Genomic DNA, 22,847 nt, shown 5'->3' with positions numbered 1-22,847 from the left:
AAGGTTCACTTAGTTGTGGAAATAACTGCCAAATGGCTCCATGCCTTTACAGAGCAGGAATAGGGAGAGCGCACCTTCATAGCACAATCCCTATAAGGGAAGTTTCAACACAAGATATGTCTGTTTTATACCAGTGGAGGAAAATAAGTTATATATATGCACATTTGCATTATACTTACTCATGCCTCATTTTCCACTGGTTTGAAACTCCGAATTTTAAATGCTTAGCGTTGGAGTACTTCAGAACATCTGGACTATTTTAGGTTACTAGGAGAACTCCTGGTATCCCTTGAGTCCCTTAAAATTTGAAATGTACTTCCTTCCATAAAGTAATTCTGCAGGCACAGATTTCCAATTTATTAACACATTTGTAAAGCCAAATCCTAGCTTATAAAAGTCCACACCCTACTCTAGTGGTTACATGCACATTCCTGACCTGGAATGTTGCTGGAATAAGAGCTAAAAAAACAGACCCAACATGGGTAAAATACATCTCCAAACATAAGGTTATAGCTCTTCAAGAAACTTGGGATACTTCACTATCCTTTTTTTTAGACGGTTTCCTAAGCTTCATAATACCTGCAAGTTCTAGTAACGCTGGGAGAGCAAAAGGGGGGCTCATTACATTTTTTTCTCTAGATTTAATAGGGACTTATAATCAGTTGAATTCAGGTTCCCCAAACATCTTAGCAATAGAATGGTCAGTCTCACCGGGTTGTATTATACTTGTAATCAACTTCTATAACGCCTGGGGAGGACAAACTGAATCTGAACACTTGGATTGTTTGGAGAATTTTATAAATAAATACAGTCAAAATTCACATACTCTTTTCGAAATTTTTTTAATGGGTGATTTCAACAGCCACAAATGTCAATTGCCTTGCCGTTCAAGAGATGCAGAGTCTCCTACTGGAGCTTGCATCCCTCATTTTGAACACACCAAAACGGGGGAGGCACTTGATTTATTGTTTGCTAATTTTAACATGTATGAACCATATAAATCTGCTATGAATGAGAAGGTTCCCACTTTTAAAGGCCCAATTAACGGGTCGATAATTGACTACATATTCATGTCCTCAGGCATGATTTCTAAGACGAGAGACTATAAAGTAACTGTCTCACCCCATAGCGATCATAACCCTCTGTCAATTGAGATACACTGGAGCGACTTATGGCGCAAACAGGTGGACCAATCCCGGGTTTGCACCATGGCGGTGCCCAGTGATCAGGGCAGACGGCTCAGATGGGGTATGGCCAAGGAGGAAAAGTTTATGGAAATCTTACTTCCTAAAATTGAGGGACCGATAGAAATTTGTTTGGATCATACTGCTTCGAATCATCAAGTTGTCACAGCTTTTAACTTTATCTGTGCACAAACCTCCAGGTATCTTATAAAACCTAAATCACAGTACCCCATAAAGCCTCACAAATGGTTTGACAACAAATGTTCAAGGTCACATAGAGATCTGAAATTGGCCCTCAAGGCTAAGGATAGAGATAAAGAATTAATTTCACACTTGAGGCGGGCCTATAAAGCCAACGTAAAGGCAAGGAAAAATGAAATTAAAAATAACGCATGGAATGATCTTCTTATTGTAGATGTCCTGAAAAACAGTAAACAATTTTGGGATATAATTAATCATTCCTTTTTCTCGGGGGAGGACAACTTGATTACAGATTGTGTAATTCCTGACGAGAAATGGGTACAGCATTTTAGCAATATTTATGGAGGCAACCTCTCTGATTCCACAGGTGTTACTGAGGTGGACCATTGCTCAGCCACAGTAGAGTTTACGGAAGAGGAGGTTCTCAAAGCTATTATGGAAACCACAAAAAATAAGGCACCAGGCCCTGATGGAGTGCCGGCTGACTTTTTCAAATATTGCCCAGCACTCTGGAGTAAAGTATTGACCAGAGTGTTCAGAGTAGCAAATGAAGGATCTCTAGCCGAAACATGGGCAACATCTATAATCGTACCCATCTTCAAGAAGGGAAACCGGGAGGACCCAGGGTGCTACCGCCCAATCTCCCTTATTGACTCTACTTTTAAAATCCTAGGTAGAGTCCTACTGGTTAAATTAAGGGAAAATTTAGAACAGAATGGGGGGCTCTCAAACATTCAATATGGTTTCCGCGAAAATAGAGGGACGCTGGAACAATGTTCCAATCTTCACCTCCTGGTTTCCAGGTACACGGTGGCCGGGGAGGGGTCAGTTTATTTGGCTTTTATGGACCTCTCCTCGGCCTTCGACCTGGTGAACAGGAGTAAGTTATGGACTCTCCTCCTAGAGCTGGGCATAGATGAATGCCTGGTGGCATTTATGGCAAGGCTACACCAGGATCTTAATGCCAAAATAAGAGCTACCAGGGATGGAAGGTGCACGGAAAGTTTTTAATCCGAGAAGGGGGTGCGCCAGGGCTGCATCCTGGCCCCCCCTTCTCTTTACCATCTATATAAATGGGCTGGGGAAATACCTAGAAACAGGAATGGCTGATGTACCGCGTGTAGGAGGAGATCAGATTCCAGCCCTCCTATACGCGGACGGTGCCGTCCTAATAGCACGAACAGGCATCAGCCTACAGACCCTTCTGGACCGCTTTGGCTCCTTTATGGAGAACTTAGATTTGAAAATTAATGTTTCTAAGTCCCATACTATGATTATCGGTCATAGAGTCAACACGTTGCATAAAAAATCATTTATTTGTAAGGGGGAGATTCTCTCTAGGGTACCAGTTTTTCCTTATCTGGGGGTCCTTTTTGACCAAAGAGGGTCCTGGGTCCCCCAGATTAAAGCAAAGATTCTTAGCTTAGCTCGTTCATCATCAGCCCTGCTGGCCTTCACAAAAAGACTAGGAGCTAAACCAATGGAGGCGGTGATTAAAATATATAACAGTAAGTGTGTACCAATTGCCATGTATGGGTCCGCAATTTGGGGTTATGCAGACATGGTAAAAATACAGAGGGTGGAAAACGGTATTATTAGGAACATTTTATCTGTCCCTAATTCCACACCCACCTTCTCGATCCATGAGGAAATAGGCCTGCCCCACATTACTGATAAATTAAAACTAGCCCCGCTTCTTTTTTGGGCCAAAACATGGCTGAACCCCGAGCTAACGCTAAATCATGCCATTCTTAAAGACGTTATTGCAAGGGACAATGCCATGAGAATTCCCTGGCTGAAATATATCAAATCCACTTTATCTATGCTGGGGAGACCGGAACTCTTTAACGACCCAATCAACATCAGAAGGGAGGATGTCAGATGGATTAAGCAGGCGTTTTTGGAGAGGGCTTGCATGGCAAGAGAGGAGTTGGAATTGAGGAAACCCATGGTAGGGGCACACATAGTTATAACGACCTCTCCCTCCTTGGAACCATACTTAAAAATTGTGACTAATCCACTCCATAGACTCTTACTCACAAAATTCAGGATGAACTTAATTCATTATTCGTTAGGAAATTTCCCTGTGTGGTCAAAACCTGAAGACGGACCACCATGTGGCTGTGATCAATTCTCAGTACAAGACACCCTCCACTTTATATTTTTCTGTGGTTTCTATAGTAGAGAGAGGGTAAAATACCTACTTCCTGTCCTGAAAGCGGCGGGTTTTACTCAAATAAGGCCAGCCTTAATTTTCCTCCAAATGCTGGCAGATACTCAAACTATGTTTAGTGTTGCTTGTTATTTAACTGCTGCATTTAGATCAAGGAAGAAAAGATTGCCCCAGATAGCCCTATTTTAATATAAACTTGATTTTAAATGGAGAATTTTTAACATTTGTAATAAACTTGTAAATTTTTGTAAATTTTTGTAACAACTTGGTGAAATGAAGTCAATAAGTAGAAATTTTTTTTGTAATGAGATCACATGATGTTTTTAAAATTGTATTTGCATTGTGTCCTTTTATGATTTTAACAAAAATCGAATAAAGAGTATTTTGACTGACTGGTTACTTGATTCAAATTCGGAACTTTTTAAAGGGGACAACTTTTTGGAGGAAAGCGTTACTTTTTCTTGTGTACATGTTCTCAGGCCATTCATCTTTTATCTGGTACCAATCTCTAGATTGCCAGTACCCTGGAACTTTTAGCTGCCATACCCATCTTTTGGGGTTGAACCCAGTGAGCACAACAAACCATTTGAAATCCTTTTTCTTGATGTATTCGGCAATTCATCTATTTTTCCCTTTGTTTTCTACACATTTAGTTTCGTCCTTTCCTTCTACAAAATGGTTAAATTGTTGCTTAGGCATTTTGTGCTCATAGTTAAATTTTATTTTGGAAATATTAACTGTCTTGACAGTGCTCACTTGATAAACGAGGTCATAGGTGTCAGCTTGCCTTGTGACAACAGTGTGGTTTTCAGCACCATCTTGCTTAATTGGCTTAGGGGCTCTTGTTTCTTTTTTGTCATATGTTTAGAAAGATTATGTTTGAGGCATATGAGCTGTAGATCATATGCTTTAGCATAGATTGCCATCTGGTGTTGGGGCCGTATGTTTGTACTTTGGTTTTTTTCGAAGATGTCTTTGTAGTCACGAGGTAGGTGACTCCTCCTTTTGGTGATCGTGCGCATGGAGATCGACTCCATCCCCAAATTGTTTTTTTTCGCAATTGGGTTTGGATGTGTATTGCGAGGCTCTGGTTCGGTATCGTTTTCAAACCTCTTCGACACACAATTCTCTACCCTCAACGGTATTGTCTATCGATCACGGCTTCCAATTTGACGCACATCGTCTAAAATCTATAAACCTTAGATCGGGAACTTCGAGGTGGGCCATCGGGCCTACCCGTGCTGACCACGCCTGCAGTCGATGGAACGGACTTCATTCAAGTTATGTCCCGGATGTCGTGCTAAGTTTCCACGCACCGACTTGCACGAGGTCCGCAACCTCTACCGATTCCCAGAACAGGACGAGAAGGACTGTGAAGAGTGTCGATCATTCCGATCGAAGAAAACCATCCGTGACTGTCGGGCTCAACGCCACGAGATGCACCGCGCCAGCCGCTCCGTACCAGATATCTTTAGCGAAGATTCTGATTCCCACCAGCCAGATCCAGAAGCCGAGGAAGAGCTGGTCTCTGTGTCCAAAGAGGATTCTGACATGGAAGAAAATCTCACCATCACTCCAGGTTAACGTACCGTGAGTACAGATTCCCCTGTGCCCACTCACCCAAAACCTGCGGCTCCGATATCACCTTCGCCCTCGCCTCAGGTCGGCACTGAGAAAAGGTTTCCGACACCCCGTCCTCGGCTATGAAGCACAAACACAAGCATTCGGGCTCGGGTTCGAGCCAGCCTCTTCCAGAGCCGAACCAACCCCTTCGGCACCGAAACACAAACACAAGGCTTTGCCAGTCTCCATGACACCAGCACTGAAAACACCTTCGACAACGGAATTCTCGGAGCCGAAACCCATCAAACACAAAGACCCGAAAGCCTACAAACCTAAAGCTACAGAGCATAAACTCGCACCTAAAAGCTCGGAGCCGAAATTCACACCAAAGCCTCGGAGCCGAAATCCACACCTAAAGACTCTGATTCGAAACACCCTGCACCTAAAGGCTGGGAGCCGAAACCTGCTAAAAAGCACTCAGACTCAAAACACTTGGCGCCCAAAGAACCTCAACCTAAATCAACCCCATCCAAAGAACCTCTACCCGAACAGCCACCTTTGGATCCCAAACAGAAGAGACTCAGCATTGACCCAAAAAACAGACACCTCCAGGTCATTCTTCCTAAAAAACAGAAGCTAGATCTCACATAGGATCATCCTATACCTCTGAAAAAGCAGGACATGGGTACTAACTCTTCTCCCCCTTACATACCTGCCTTTCCTCCTCCTAACCCAAATATGATAATTACACCATCAAATTCACCACCACCTGACACAGGACAAGGACGATGGCGATGGAGATGGGGATGAGGACCATTATGTGCCACATCACATACCACAGGACACTGATCCCTGGGACAAATATGATAAAGATCCAGACCAGGATAACAACCCGACCTGTCTCTCTCCAGACTCTCCGAAACTGATGATAACATAGATTTTGTGCAGCTTATTAACAGGGCTGATCAATAGCACGGGGTGGAGCTACACTCAGACCCTCTAGAAGAGGATTTCCTTGACGAGACATTCACAAAGGTCTACTAACATGTTACCAATCCTCAAGGGCTTACTAAAACACACTGACTAAGTATTCAAAGACCCAGTTAGAGCCAGAATACTAACACCTAGAGTGGACAAAAAATATAAACCCGCTCCTTCAGACCCGGCATATATAAAAGGCCACTTGCCTCTAGACTCTCTTGTTTTAACTAATGCCCGCAAGAGAGCTAATTCTCAAGCCACAGGCGACGCCCCTCCTTGATAAGTAGTCAAAATTTATAGATACCTCAGGCAAAAGAGTGGCTTCCCAGGCTGCTAGCCATTGGCGTATTGCCAATGCTCAGGCTCTGTTAGCACGCTATGATAGTGCTCACTATGACGAGTTAGAAAAACGTATACAACACTTGGAGGATGAGTACAGAACTAAGGCTAACATCCTCACGCAGGAAGGGAAGCTCATCACCAACACTTCCATAGAATGCGCTCTAGATGTGGCAGACACGGCATCTCGTGCCATCAACAACAGCGTACTGTTACGCAGGCACCCCTGGCTTTGAATCTCTGGATTAAGATGGCCCAAACAGAGCATGTGTTTGGGCCATCAGTAGATACTTCGTTAGAGAAAATGAAGAACTGCAAAGCCCATGGGGGCCTTGCAATTTCCTTCTAACTGGGGTTCCTTTAGCCACTCCTTTTATAGGGGTTGTTCAGAAACAGTGTCATCAGAAAACCCCTCCTCTTCGTATAGGGGTAACAACCAATCTTAACTCCTCCAGAGGCTATTTTATGGAACTACAGAGGAAATAATAACAAGGGCAGAAGTAACTCCACCTGCACTTCCCCTGCCAATAAGCACAGACTTCGCTCTGCTACCACCGATCATCCCACCCCTGTCGGAGGGCATCTCTCACAGTTCCTTCCTGTCTGGAATTCCACCACCTCAGAAATGTGGGTAAGACAAATGATCCACTATGGTTATTGCCTGGAACTTACCAGCACTCCCCCAAATATCATTCCAAAACAACTTGTAATGTCACCAGAACATCTCACACTCCTGAAGCAAGAAATTCTCTCTCTGTTAGAAAAACATGCAATAGAACCAGTCCTGTTCTATCAACAGGGAACTGGAGTATATTCCCTGTACTTTTTAATTCCAAAAAAGGACGGCTCTCTAGGGCCTATACTAGACCTCAGACAGCTAAATCTTTGTTGTCGGACCACGTCCACATGGTCACCCTCCAACAGGTGCTCTCATTGCTTCAACAAGGCGACTTTCTATACGCTCTGGATTTAAAGGACGCCTACTTACATATTCCCATCCACCCAGCTCACAGAAAATATCTCAGGTTTGTGGTGGACGGACACCATTATCAATTCAAAGTTCACCCCTTCAGGGTAACTACGGCACCCAGGGTATTCACCAAGTGCCTCGCGGTGGTCGCAGCTCATTTAAGAAGGCAACACATTCAGGTCTTCCCTAACCTGGAGGACTGGCTAATAAAAGCCAAATCACAGCACATCTGCATACTCCACACTCACAAAACAGTACAGCTGCTTCACAAATTGGGATTCACTGTAAATCTCACCAAGTGTCACCTCCAGCCGTCCAACACGCAAGAGTTTCTAGGAGCTACAATAGACACTTGCAAAGCTCTAGCATACCCCGACCCAGTCAGGATATGCAACATGTGAAATCTCATATCACAGTTTTAACCCCCTACACTTACTACCAGCCCAAGTGTTTATGCAATTGATCGGCATGTTGGCTTCTTGCATTCTAATCGTCCCTTACGCAAGACTTCAAATGCGTCCCCTACAGGAATGCTTGGCACATCAGTGGAACCAGGCTTAAGGTCAGCTAACAGATCTGGTGTTGGTAGACAGCCGCACACATCGCTCTCTGCAGTGGTGGAATACACTAAACCATTCCTCGACCCGGTTCCACAGATAGTGTTAACAGCAGATGCATCACTCACTGGGTGGGGAGCTCATCTTCAAAAACACACTGTTCAGGAGACATGGACCCTACAACCGAAACAACTTCACATATACTACCTTTAGCTACTAGCGATTTTTCTAGCATTGAAAGCTTTTCAACTGCATTTAGTAGGCAAAGCTGTCTTAGTCCGTACAGACAATATGACAGCAATGTACTACATACAAAAAGAGGGAGGGACACACTCTCTACAGCTTTCACCCCTAGCTCAAAGCTTATGGAGTTGGGCCATACCTCAAAAGAGATATCTCCTTGCAGAACACCTCTCAGGGGTAAACAACCAGATCGCAGATCTGCTCAGTCATCAAAGACAACAGATTCACGAATGGGAACTACATCCTCAAGTTCGGATCCCATTCTTTCAAATGTGGGGCTATCTAGAAATATATCTCTTAGCAACACACCTCAATGCAAAGTGCCCAAACTTCGCGCCAGGTACCCACACCCATCATCCAAAGACAATGCACTATGGATGAATTGGTCAGGGAGATTTGCTTACATGTTTCCACCTCTCATGCTAATTCCATTAGTGGTTCGGAAGCTCAAGCAACAGTCCCTCGCAATGATCCTAGCTGCTCCCACATGGGCTCGACAACCCTGGTTTACAACCCTATTGGAACTATCAGTAGTTCCTCACTAAAAGCTGGGCCTCTTCCCCAAGCTTCTCACGCAGAACCATGGAGAGATAAGACAATTCAGATCCCAGTCAATCCGACCTTGTGATCTGGCACCTGAAATCATAGTTTGGCTTCCTTAATCTTCCGCCAGACTGCATGAACGTCATTAAAAAGCATGCTACGCTGCAAAGTGGAAGTGATTTGTAATTTTCTTAACAAACAATCAAATGAATCCACTAAATGTTTCAATTCAAAACATAATTTGCTACCTATTACACCAACAGCGTTGTAATTTAGCCTATACATCTATACGGGTAATGATATAACCAGGACCGGCCCAATTCACTTTGGCTGTTGGACGTTTCAGACCGCGACAGTTACTTTGAAATATTTGGGCGTCCAGATATGCCCAGAAGTGGAGGATATGCTAGATGGTAACCTGACTCCCACCATAACATCACTTTGAAAGCAAATACGGTTCTGGAACTCACTACCTCTATCGGTAGCTGGGCGAGTTGCCATTACTAAAATGGTGATGCTACAGAGGCTGTTATATTATTTTGTCAATCTACCCATTATAATTCTGCTTCAGAAGTTTAACATATTAGACACCATTCTCATCGAATTAATATGGGGTTCGGGACGTAGGCGTAAATTGCTTCCTAAACTACAGCTAGCCACGAAACAAGGAGGTATGGGAGTCCCTGATATGAGAGCTTATTGTTATGCAGGTCAGCTGCAATGGTTTCATATTGGATTGCTGGCTGCAACTTGAGAGAAATAACTGCGACTCCCTAGGCGTGGGATCGTGGGGAACTATATGCACTGCTGCTGCCAGGCAGCAAAATTCAGTTGATGGCACCACCACTTTTGTGGACGGCTCTGTTGTATTTGAAGAAGGAAACACGCTATACTAAAATAACAGCACCCTACGCCCGAAACATACCTCTAATGAGACTCCCAACACCTTTAGGGAGGGTGATTCTAAGACATATAGAGGCGTGGGTGGTGATGGGAGTGTCCACGCTATACCCATTCTTTACCAATGGTATAGTGAAGAATCACAGTGCATTTGTGAGGGAGATGGGACTTCCAGATAGATTGTTCCTGCTACACGCAAACATCTCTCGTTACATTCGGACGGTGTGGACCCCGGGGAGGGGAGGGAAGACCCGTTGACACATGCCCTGACACACATGCAATATTTGATGGGTAATAGCAGCCACCTGACAAAATGGTTGTACCGGGGTATCCGCAGACACACCTTGGTATCACTTCAGTCGACCCGGGACAGAAGGGACACGGATATCGGGCGTGCACTCATGGATAAGGAATGGGAGGCACTACTGGAACACCCACGCAAGGTCTCTAGGAACCCGAAGTTTAAGTTTATCCAGCTAAGGATTGTGCACCGCGTGTACTTAACCTCACAAAAGCTAAGCCTGATGTTCCCAGAGTTGTCGAGTGATTGATTGCCCCCGCTCCCCCAATGCCAGTTTACTGGATATGTTGTGGGATTGCCCGAGACTCTTACATTATTGGTCATCAGTGCAAGGCATTGTGAATAGTGTGGCACCAACGGGAAATATTCAGTCACTGGAATATTGCTTATTGGGATTAGGTCCCAAGGAGAAAAAAGGAAGCCCTGTCTGCAAATTTGCGAACCTTGCACTGATCTTGGCAAAAACAAATATAGCCATGCGGTGGAAGGCTACTAGATCTTCCCTATTATCAGATTGGCATAATGAGATGGTTCGATGGGCAAGGGCGGGGGGAGCTGAGCTTAAGCGGGAGGAACAAAAAGAGATGCAAAAGATACCCATCTCGGTAGAATGAAATGGAATGCAATGCTAGAGCAACCAAGGATTTACAACCATAGAATTGGGATGCATAGGTCTGGGGTGCAGGTTTTGTCATACGGTAAGGACAGACTACTGTGTGGGACAGTCCACCTTTCTGTGTACTGCTCATGTCATAGAATGTATATGTGATATTGTAAATCACTGTTCTCAGTTGTAGGATGGCCACTAGACATGTATGAAAATGTTAGTAGTCCGGGGAGGGGTGGTGGGTGGTTAGTAAGTTTTTTCGATTTCTTTTATTGCATGCCCAAATGCAGTCTTTATAATGGAAAGTATTTGCTATAACATTTGTATTGGTATGAAAAGCAATAAAAATATGTTATAAAAAAAATACATCTATACGGTTACATCTGGCTGCAATAGCCACTTACCTACAAAACAGACAACATTTGTCTTTTTTTTGCGTGTCCTCTATCAAGGCATTTATGGAAGGACTTAAAAGAATCATCCCTCCTAGACTTCCACCTTCTCCAATGTGGAATCTTAACATAGTCCTTACAAGACTCAAGTGCCCACCATTTGAACCTCTACACAAATGTGAGCTACAGTTTCTCACTAGGAAAGTAGTCTTTTTTATAACCATTACATCTCTCAGAATAGTTGGTGAGCTCTAGGCACTAATCATACAAGAACCATTTTTACAAATGTATCAGAATAAAGTGGTTCTTAGGACTAATCCCAAAGTTCTACCTGAAGTCGTTTCTACCTTTCATCTTAACTAGTCTGTTGAACTACCCGTATTTTTTCCTCAACCTGACTCAGTGGCAGAACGTGTTCTTCACACATTAGATGTAAAAAGAGCAATAGTGTATTACATTGAAAGAGCTAAATCTTTTCGTAGACCAATACAACTCTTTGTTGCTTTTTCACCACTACATAAAGGCAATCCCTTTTCAAAAGCAGGTATTGCACGGTGGATCGTTAAATGCATCCAAATATGTTATGTTAAAGCTAAGCGCACATTAACAGTTCCCCCTAGGGCACACTCTACATGCAAACTAGGGGCTTCTATGGCATTCTTAGAGAACATACCCTTAGATGACATCTGCAAAGCAGCATCATGGTCTACGCCAAACACATTCACAAAGCACTGTTGTGCAGATGTGTATGAAAACAACAAGCTAGTGTGGGTCAGGCCGTTTTAAGAACACTATTTCAAACCAGTGCAACAGATACAGGTTAGCCACCGCTGGGAAGATAACTGCTGTATAGTCTATGCTAAAGCATATGATCTACAGCTCAGATGCCTCGGACGGAAAATGCTACTTACCCAGTATGCATCTGTTCTTGGTATATATATATATAGCTGTAGATTCATATGCACCCAACCGCCTCCCCGGGTACCGTTATCTGTTGCAGTATTATCTTATATAGAAACACTATACATGGACATCTCTTTCTACTCTTACTAACTCCATCATCACCCTTATGGCAAAACAATCTGGGGATGGAGTCGATGCTCATGCGCACTATCACCGAAAGGAGGAGTCGCCTACCTCGTGACTACAAAGACTTCTTCGAAGAAAAACAAAGTGCAAACATCCGGACCCAACACCAGATGGCGATCTATGCTAAAGCATATGAATCTACAGCTTTATGTGCCAAGAACAAATGCATACTGGGTAAGTAGCATTGTCCTTTTGCCTTTGGAGGAAAATTCAGGGCTGACTGAACATTCCCTTTCTCACATGGGTTCAGTTGACAGGTATGCAAGTAACTTATTTGGTGATGCAAGTGCTCTAGATTCAGTTACAACCAGCTCATCATATCTTTTCAGCGCCTCTGATCATCAGTGTAGATGGGCTCTAGCAAACATGTGTCAGTTGTGTGAAAGCTGTTATGGTTATTGTAGGATTGTGTTGCATTGGAATGTGTACCCACAAAATGCATGTGTCTTGCTGAATGAGATTGCCATTATTGGTGTTCCCCAATCTATAGGATGTGTTTCCATGATTTCAGACAACCTTCTTGCAAAAGGTCCAAGGCCAAAAGGGGAATTTTACCTAAAGCAGTTTCTCTGATGTTGATTGAAAACGTTTTTGAAACAAAGGATTTTCATTGTGCAACCATACAACGTAAAGATTCAAAAATGTGGTGCAATGCGAAATACGTTTTAAGTGAATATTGCCTTTATTTTAGTTACAATCATCTAAGTCTGCACCATACAGTACTAAATAATTCACACGAAACGTGCAGCACAATTAATGCAACAATGGTGACGCGGTTGTTCCTACAGCAGTAACACTCGAACTAGGCCTTAACCGATAATATTCAATAGGAGTGTCATGCAATGCCATGGTAAATGTTAGTAAATTCATGCTCAATTGCTACTAATTTTCTCTGGCCTATAGGTCGCTTAAATCCCGGACTAATTGTGTAATCACCTCTTTCACTTTCCTTTAGCTGAAGAACAAAGGCTTGATCAACTACTGCTTTGATTATAATCCTCCAAACGAGCATGAGGTAACCGGACACCGAGTGATTTTATACAGTTGTCATGGAATGGGGCAAAATCAGGTAGGAAACATTTGTTTTACATTTTAAACATAGGTGCCCTCTTTATGAATCTCTATCACCCAGCTGCTGCTGAAAGGCCTGATTGACTGCTGCATCTTATTGGGAACCAGAATCAGCATCCTGTGATTCTGGGCAAGTCATATAATTTCCCTGTGCCTAAAATTAAGAATAATCATTTGCATAGCCAATAGAATTGGTCTCACAAGTCAAATGGGAATGCAAAGTTGTTGGCTTTGCCAATGTTTGAAAAGTCTTATTCAGAAAAAGTAAGAACAAAAATTACTAAAACTGGGGGAAAAGCAAAGACGCATCTTATTGTATATAAAGTCTCTACATTGAATTATAGGTTTTTTTAATCTTTATACATGGCATGGTTTAAATTTCAAATACATTTCACTCGGAGAACTGAGCAGAATTTAAAAAGAATAAGTAGTGTTAGAATTAAAATGAAACGCTTGATGAGGCCTTTTTTCTTTCCAAGTGTTTCAGCCATTTGGTCTTCAACAGTAGCTTAGACATCAGATTTATGAGCCTCTAGGAACAGTTTGATGCTAGGTACAGCTTCTGCCTCAGAGGCCATCCCAGTGAGATGAACAGGTGGCTTTTAACCATGCGCCATAATTGTCTTTGTGTTCCATAACTTGTGCTATCCTACAATAGATGGCATGCAGGAAATAAAGCAAAAACAATCCTTAATTTAAGCTGTTCAACCACACCACAAGAACAATAACCCTGTTTCTATGTTTTTACAGAAAGCTTGGAGGTGTGGGGAACAACACAGCATGGGCGGAAGGGTTGCTTGGGGTGGGGATTGGGGCAACACAAGAGGGGAAACACATGCTCTCTCATGGAATGCGTAATGGGTTAAATCTTGGAGCTGTGAGTGAAATTTGATGATTGTTACTTAGTAGAGGGAGGTGTGCACCATGAGGAGTGGTAATCCATTTATGCAATGTCCATGCAAACCTTTTCTGAATTGTGAAGAGGACTGAGAGTGCTACTTACCTCTAAGTGGACCTTCGCAGTGTGAGATGTACCATTAATGCAGAAGGGCACAAGGTGTCCAAATAGCTGCATCTGGAGAATGAGCCTATCATGCAGTTGTTGCGTCAAAGGCACAAGTTTCTTCAAAGAATGCCATTACCATAGGAAAAGCATTTTTAGATTTGCTTATAATTGTTGGCGCTGTTTGACAGATCTTCATAAAACTTTCCAAAAAGGTCTCATCCACCCCTTCTCCTTCCTGGAAAGTTTCACATTGATCCATCAAGAAGGGTTCAAAGAACACATTTTCCTCCTTCATTTTTCCATAGGAAAATTTACCAGTGATACAGCAAAAACTGTAGAATAAAATTAACACCAAATTTAGAAGAAATTTAGATCTTGGCCCAGGAAGTGTGCATTTTGTAATTTGGTGTAAATCTCTTCAGAAGTTTGAGATATTAAGGCAAAAAAAATGTAGTGTGTTTTATTCCACAGATGATGTGTGAAGCCAACAAATCTTATAAGACCAGAACAACAAAGATTTGATGGCAGCCATCTTAGTGCTCGGGACTCAGTCCCTTACCATGAAAAAAGATACAAGAAATATGGAGGAGGAGCAGAGTATGTATTATTTATTTATTTAGAAGTTTTCTATAGCGCTAACAAGACCCGAAGGTATCAGAGCGCTTCACAGTAGAGGACATGAAAAAGAGAACAACATGAGACAAACCCAATAAAAGCAATCGGCGAGAGACAATTTGGAAAGAAGAAAAGTTCGGACAGCAGGGCTTCTTGGTGCTGGATTCAACATTACCGCATGGATTCTGAGACGTTTGCAGCTCCAAGTTATCCACAACCAAGGGAGCGGATAAGGCACAAGGATTTAAGTTGGCTCTTGAATTCTGCATAGGACGGTAGAGTTCTGATGTGCGGGGGGATGGCGTTCCATATTTTGGGGGCATTTCCTGAGAAAGAGCAGTCCGCAGTTCTCTTCCTTCTGGTTTTTGGTAGGATGAGCAGCAGGGAGTTAGAGCTTCTCAAATTTCTGGCTTGGCCTGCTTTTTTGAGCTTGTTAGTCAGGTATTCCGGTTCGCCGGTGTAGAGGGCCTTGTGGGTTAGGCAGGCCGTTCTGAAGGTACTTCGCATTTCCGCAGGGAGCCATTCGAGTTCTTTGAGTGCCGGGGAGATGTGGTCATATTTTTTGCAGCCTGTGATCATTCTTGCTGCCGCGTGAAGTGTTGTTTTTAGTGGTGCCGGGTGCGATTTGGGGATGCCTGTTAGGATTGAGTTCCCATAGTCCAGTCTTGATAAAACTAGAGATTGTGTGGCTAGTTTGAGGTCCTTGTTGGGAATGTAAGGTTTAATTTTGTTCAAAAGTCTGAGGTTGAAGAATGCGCTTTTCGCCGAGTTCTTGATGTGGTTTGTCAGGGTTAGTTTGGGGTCTAGGATGAAGCCCAGGGATTTAACAGAGTCGGCTAGCGTGAGGTTACCTTTGAGAGCATCGATCGACTTTAGCCACTCGGTGGGACTACCCTGTCACTTGACGCCTGATTCCCCTCCACGGGCCCCCAATCTTACAATAGATTTATGCAGGATCCATGCATCTTCTGTAAAATAAACAAAGAAAAGCGTGGACTTCCGCACATTAAAAGAAAATCACCCAAGAGGTGGGCCTTGGGGGTCGCAATTTAAAAAAATTGGGGGAGGCAGATGAGCTGCCCCTCCCCCGCAGCCCTTTTTCTAGTCCTGAGGATCCATGAATCTTCTGTAAAATAAACAAAGAAAAGCGTGGACTTCCGCACATTAAAAGAAAATCACCCAAGAGGTGGGCCTTGGGGATCGCAATTTAAAAAAATTGGGGGAGGCAGATGAGCTGCCCCTCCCCCGCAGCCCTTTTTCTAGTCCTGAGGACCCCACCCCCTGGGGCCCTGATTTAATATCAAGGGGAGGGGGAGCAATCAGCCTCCCACCCTGAGCCTTAATGAGGGCCATGGGACCTCATCCCCCGGGGCTGCAAGTTAAGATTAAAGGAGAGGTGAGAGGGCAACCATTGTATAGCTTGGGGGACCCCATCCCTCGGGGACAGTGCAGTTGTGGTGGCCAGAGACCCCAAACTCCTGGGTGGGCACCGTGATACCCACAAACTAGCCCAAAGATTATTTTTTTTAATGAATGGCAGCAGCTACTCATTTATTTTTCACTTCTCCCGAATGAAGTGCCTCATAATGCTCTGCAAGGGATTTGTTATTTTTTCTTCATCCTGGTTGTGCCCCCCCCCCCCGGCCCCCCCAATCCCGGCAGCTTTATAAAAAAAAAAAAAAAACTGCAATCCTTGGTTAGTAAATCCATGACCCCAGGACAGCTTAGTTCATTTTTATTGTACTCCAAGCTGGAGCTCTATGCTTTTTAGCGGGATTGCAGGGCTCTCTTGTGGTTGTTTTTTAGGGCTGCATTTTGTGAGCTGAAAATGTCATACTAAAACTCAGACAAGTTTTACATTTTTTTTAAAATAACACTATTATAATTTCTATGCCAATATTTGTTTTAATCATTGCAATATGTTAAGTAATGAAACATAAGTTTGATTATCATTACTGATTATTTTTTTGAAAAAGACAATAGGTATGCATAAATATGTCAATACACTGACTCCTTGATAAATTCAATAGACGATTATACTCGGATCTCTACCTCAGGTGCTGTAGCCTCTGAGCTTTCTTACTAGTATTAAAGTCTGTCACGAAAGTGCTTCTTATACACTGATCTATATTAGGCGCTAACATCCACAGGCCAGCCTCCTAGGCCAAGACATGTGACACAAGATAAACAGAGCTCTAGAGAGGGGCGTGAACAAGCTTCTAAGTGAGCTGAAGACTTACTTTTATTTTTTTTAATCTTGGGTGCAAATTAAAAACAAGCATTGGCAAATGCAATAGGTTTCGCATATGTGAAAACCATTGACTTAGTCAATGTTTTTTTGTTTACATGTTGCATAGGCAAACCCGATTGACTTTGCGAATGCTCGTTATATTTTGGTGTTCTGACTCTTTCACAAAGTCAGTAAGTTTGCCTTACATAAAATAATACCCCTTATACTGCACCATCACTTAGACTGTAGTGTTTGGACGCAGGGCACTGCCTGGTCGCTGGATGCCGAGGTAGAAGGGTAGTGAATCCATGCACATCACAAACACAGGATCTATTAGTCCCAAAGTGCTCCTTGATTAATTCCTTGATACCAGGAAGTCAGATTGCTGTATATGCATTTGCTGGCTGCAAACCCTTCCTTCCTGCACCGGACCTTCTTAGGTGTGGCTGTCAGGCACCAAGTCCAAGGGTGAACAGCCTGAAGCGCCTACTCCTCATTGGTGTCTATGGAGAGCAGCCTCATCCCTGCATGCTGTGTTGTGTCCATGCTGTATTTGGGCCCAGATCTTTGGACTGGGGTGAATGTGTGACATTGATCCACATTCGGTCCATCACCTGTTTTGTTTGCAAATACCGCCATAAGTGCGCTGGGGATGCTCAGACGTGGGTCCCTGGCACTCCACACCACTGGAGTCAAGCTAGCCGGGCTGATGAGAGGTGTTACCTCGAAACCGGTCCAGTCCTCGGATGCTTGATTCCGTTCTGGGAAGGACATGGCTTTTGTAGTTCGGACTGGACTGTTCCCATGGGGCACAGGGTCAGAACTGATTTGCATATCGCCATTGTCTAACCCAGGGTGGTGTGGAGTGCAAAAAAACGATGGATTTGGGCCCAGATCTTTGGACTGGGGTGAATGTGTGACATTGATCCACATTCGGTCCATAACCTGTTTTGTTTGCAAATACCGCCATAAGTGCGCTGGGGATGCTCAGACGTGGGTCCCAGGCACTCCCCACCACTGGAGTCAAGCTAGCCGGGCTGATGAGAGGTGTTACCTCGAAACCGGTCCGGTCCTCGGATGCTTGATTCCGTTCTGGGAAGGACATGGCTTTTGTAGTTCGGACTGGACTGTTCCCATGGGGCACAGGGTCAGAGCTGATTTGCATATCGCCATTGTCTAACCCAGGGTGGTGTGGAGTGCAAAAAAACGATGGATTTGGGCCCAGATCTTTGGACTGGGGTGAATGTGTGACATTGATCCACATTCGGTCCATCACCTATTTTGTTTGCAAATACCGCCATAAGTGCGCTGGGGATGCTCAGACGTGGGTCCCAGGCACTCCACACCACTGGAGTCAAGCTAGCCGGGCTGATGAGAGGTGTTACCTCGAAACCGGTCCGGTCCTCGGATGCTTGATTCCGTTCTGGGAAGGACATGGCTTTTGTAGTTCGGACTGGACTGTTCCCATGGGGCACAGGGTCAGAGCTGATTTGCATATCGCCATTGTCTAACCCAGGGTGGTGTGGAGTGCAAAAAAACAATGGATTTGGGCCCAGATCTTTGGACTGGGGTGAATGTGTGACTTTGATCCACATTCGGTCCATCACCTGTTTTGTTTGTAGGGTCCAAGTGAGCAGCCTAGCAAGGTCAGCATGCCAGGATCAATGTGCAACTGGTGCATATTTCTGTTGGCGAGAGCCACAGAGCCTAGCACGAAAACATTTTTGTTGGGGAATGTTTAGAGTAGCGCCTTGTTGCAGTACTCGGGAGCAATCAGGGCGACTTTGAAGTTGCCCAACTCATGGCCAAGCTCCTTAACTTGAATTCTTTTATTTAATCTTAATGTAGGGTTGTTCTTCTTTTCAACATAAAATATGAGCAGCTGCAGTCCGACCATTTCACCACTATCTACATAATGTTGGGTTCTAAATTTACGTGCCTTTTAATAGCATCAGTTGTATTGCTGCTTTTTGGTCCTTGATCCACTTGTTTATTGATTAGATTTAATTTGCTTGGTCTGGTTTAGCTGTTTCTTAATGCTCAAATATTCTACATGTGAGAGCTGGACATGTAAACCAATACTTAAGGCAGTCAGAATAATGAAACGGGTTATCACTTGTTCTGTACATTATTTACGTATGCCCCTTGTTTTCCAGTTCTTTGAATATACGTCATATAATGAAATACGCTACAATACTCGCCAGCCGGAAGCCTGTGCAGCCGTGGATCCTGGGACGGATTATCTCACTATGTATCTGTGTCGAGAAAATGGGAAGAGCGTTCCTGATAATCAAAAAATCATTCTCAGAGAGGTATTTAATTTACTTGTGTAGTCGTGTATTCGGTGTCTGGTTGTTTCTAACAGAAATAACACTTTCACGGAGGCTAATTTATTTCAAATAGCATTCAATTTTTGGTAGCCAATATGACCAGGCGCTTAAGAATGCATGTTTGAAAAATGTGTGATTCTCTGTCAAAGGGACCTATGGTAGACCTGCAGGTGTGCCTTTGACATAGACATCAAAAATGACTAATTATATTTACAAAATAGCCACAGAGTGATTTGCATGTTCTCTTACATATACAGCGCAAAAATAAAAATGTACATTTTAGGTTTAAATACCCGGGTGTTTATAAATCGTGCTTGGTAAAAAGCATCCCAGCATCTTTAACAGAACATAAAGCACCATAATCTGTTAGGGTTCGTTTGGTGCGTCAGTCCTTTGTAAAAACATTGCATTGGCATTGTGCTTTTAATTCTTCTGCCGAGGCTGATACGTTATGCTATTACCTGTAAATATTTTGTTCTTAATGCTCAATTATGCTACATATTCTTTGATGGTTGATTGCCAATATTTGCCCTAGCATGTTTGCTGTGACTTTGTAAGCCCATTGTCTTTTATTGTTTTTATTTTCTTTCATGCTTTAAAATATGCAGCGTAACTATAGATCGTAATCCGTAATACAATTGTAAGAAAATCGGTGACTGACTGTTCATAAATGCCTTTATTGCAAGCAGGCCAGTAGTTAGGGGACCAACCCTTATTTCATTCAGTATTCCCACTCTTTGGGGAGATAGCAGTCAGGCAGGAGTTTCCGTGTGTCACCTCTCAAAGAACCCCTACATTGTCATAGTATATTACATAGGGTTGCTCGATTTGTTCAATTTGGACAATTCTTCATACTATTAAAATAATATTTTCACTTTTTAAACATTGCAAAGTTGACTGACCAATACTAGGGCTTTTCTTTGTCAGATGTCTTGATTAAGTTAGCCAGTTAGACGAGCGACCGGTGCATAAAATGTCCTGTAACGAGTCCTTACATATTGCTAATTTTGACACTAAACTAAAGTTCACAGAGATGAACAGGCACATGCATCAAAGCATTTTGCGATCGCAACGGTGCGAATCGCAAAAATCGGCCGTTTGCGATCACAAAAATTGCTTTTGGAATGCATGAAACAAGAAGCCCCTTGCAATTTAAGAAATCGCAAAATTAGCGATTTCTTAAATTGCGATTGTATTTAAGGAATCGCAATTTGCAATTTCTTAAATGCAATGCAAGAAAGTAAAAAGATTTGCGATTTCGCAATTAAGAATCGCAATTTACCATCACATGTAAGGTGATGGTAAATTGCGATTTTCTTGAAAAAAGCATCAAAATGCATTTTTCAAAGTCTCATGTTACGCACACACACATGCCCCTAGGGCATGTGTGTGCGTAACATGGGTGCACATTTCAATTTCAGGGGTGCAACAGGGTGTCCTTTGGACACCCCTGCACCCTTGAAATTGCATTCACCATTTGCGAATCGGTAATTGCGATTCGCAAAATGAGAATGTCTTCCCATTCATTCCTATGGGCTTCCAGGCCCATAGGAATGAACGGGGAGGGATTCCTTAATTGCGACTCGCAATTTGCGAGTCGCAATTAAGGAATGTTTAGAAATCGCAAATTTTTCTGCGATTTCTACATGCATAGGCATTTGCGATTTCTTAATTGCGATTCCTTAAAAATCGCAATTAAGAAATCGCAAATGACTACAATGATGCATGTACCTGGAAGTTATTTGCTCATTAACATACAAATGGTCATGTGGGAGAGCCGACAGTTAAAACAAAACCCTACAAACTAGACTCTTGGATCCACAATTGCCAAATTGTATCCTGCTCCCACTAACATGACGATAAAACACACTTGTCTATTAGGTCTCGCCTAGCGTTGGAGCGCGCATGCGCTTCTCGCTTTGCGAGGCGTCTTGTAATCGATAAGAGTTCTGAAGTGTAGTTGAAGCCCCGCTAATCATTTTGATTGGCTGGCATCATCATTTCTGCTAAATGCTGGCCTCCGATTGAAAATGAGGCTTCTTTGTTACCACCCTGTCTCCTTTTGGCCCTGCCCATCCGGACTAGATCGTTTCCTTGCTGCTTTACACGGTCAAAAGCACTCTTTTTTTTTCTCCATTTTCAAATCATCCGGTTAGGCTGCACTTGTTCTTTTAGCAACATTTATTTATTTTATTTATTTATTATAACATTTGTAGAGCGCGAACGAAGGCCCTAGGGCATCTCGGCGCTGAACCACGTACCTTAAAACTTTCTGCACAATAATAGGAGCACGGCAAGGCCCGGCCCGCCTCCTCATTGCTGTGGCCAGCAGCTCCGGCCAAGAGGCGAAACCTACTCCTCAAGACAATGCGGCCCGGGTTGGCGCCAAAATGCACAATAGTCGACCGGCTAGCCCCTACCCAAAGCTCCTACTGGTCTTGGTAGAAACCCATAAGTGCACATCATGGGCCTCAGTATGCCACTGTGCCCCCTACCCCCTTTACCAGCATTGGCGCAGGGCAGGGTCACCAGCAGCTTTAGCCCAGGACCGCTTGAGAAAACATAGCAGGGAGGCACCCTGTGTGAACAGCGCTGGACTCTCATGCAGGTCGCAGGCCGGCCAAACAGCTGCGCTGGTCAGCGCCGTCTCGGGCTGAGAGATGCTGGGCCTGGCTGCATTTGCTTCACCTGTGAGCCCATGATGTAGCGACAATGACCAGCTACAAGGCGCTGCTAGCCGGGACCACCAGTGCCCTGATCCCGTAAAGAGGCGTCACATGGAGCTGGTCGCTCTAATTAATGGGGCTGCTTGGTTTCTAGAAGTTGCCTATGCGACGTAAGGCACTGATTCCTGCACATATTATGGTGCTTCACTGCCGGCCGCCCAGGTCTGTTCTTTTTATTATTTTCTTTATGCCACTGCACGTCGGAAATGGAGATGCTCCCTCCCCTCTTCAAGGCCGCTGAAGCGCTTCCCTCTGCCGTCTCTATTTCGGGGACAACTAGGTCTGCTCTATCTTTTTTATCTAACCAAGCGATCAGCTTCCCGGCCTTATCACCAACATCGTATAATCCACCCTGCTGCTCCCTACTCAATGTCCTGGCACTATCAGTGAGTAGGGCTCTATATTCAGACTGCTTAAGATTCAAGACGTGCAGCTTAGCACAGGTCACTTCCCGTTCCAAATCAACCTCGACACGCGCTATCTCCGACTCCACCCGTACAACTTCTTTACTCTTATCTTTTTTGGCTCCCACGACAAAGCCTGGCCCCTAACAACTGTTTTGAAAGCCTCCCAGAGCGAGATCGACGATGATACCGAACCCTCATTTTCCTGGAAATAGTGCTCTAATGTCTTCAAAAGGTCCTTACGAAATTTAGGACTACGCAAATACCAGGGGTTCACTGGGGCCACCCTGCCTCCCGATCCATAGGCCATCTCAAATTTGAGCCAAAGAGGCGAGTTATCCGAGATGCCCCTAGCCAGGTGCGTCACCTCGCTACATATGACGCCTGGGTCGCGGGCACTAAGAAATAGTCAATACGGGAGA

At 43.8% G+C, this 22,847-nt stretch overlaps 1 protein-coding gene across 1 annotated transcript in view; it reads left to right on the top strand.

Moving 5' to 3' along the window:
• The window catches only part of GALNT12 (polypeptide N-acetylgalactosaminyltransferase 12), a 648,514-nt gene that overhangs the window by 610,588 nt on the left and 15,079 nt on the right, over positions 1 to 22,847 (top strand). The window contains exons 8-9 of the mRNA XM_086965330.1: positions 12,999 to 13,112; positions 19,122 to 19,277. Coding sequence (XP_086821456.1) covers positions 12,999 to 13,112; positions 19,122 to 19,277 — 270 coding nt within the window. The remainder of the gene's footprint in view (positions 1 to 12,998; positions 13,113 to 19,121; positions 19,278 to 22,847) is intronic.

The sequence above is a fragment of the Lissotriton vulgaris genome, chromosome 4_1 (genome assembly GCF_964263255.1).
Source record: "Lissotriton vulgaris chromosome 4_1, aLisVul1.2, whole genome shotgun sequence".
NCBI lineage: Eukaryota > Metazoa > Chordata > Amphibia > Caudata > Salamandridae > Lissotriton > Lissotriton vulgaris.
Note: the sequence above shows the minus strand (reverse complement) of the source record. Positions and strands in the feature narration are given on the sequence as shown.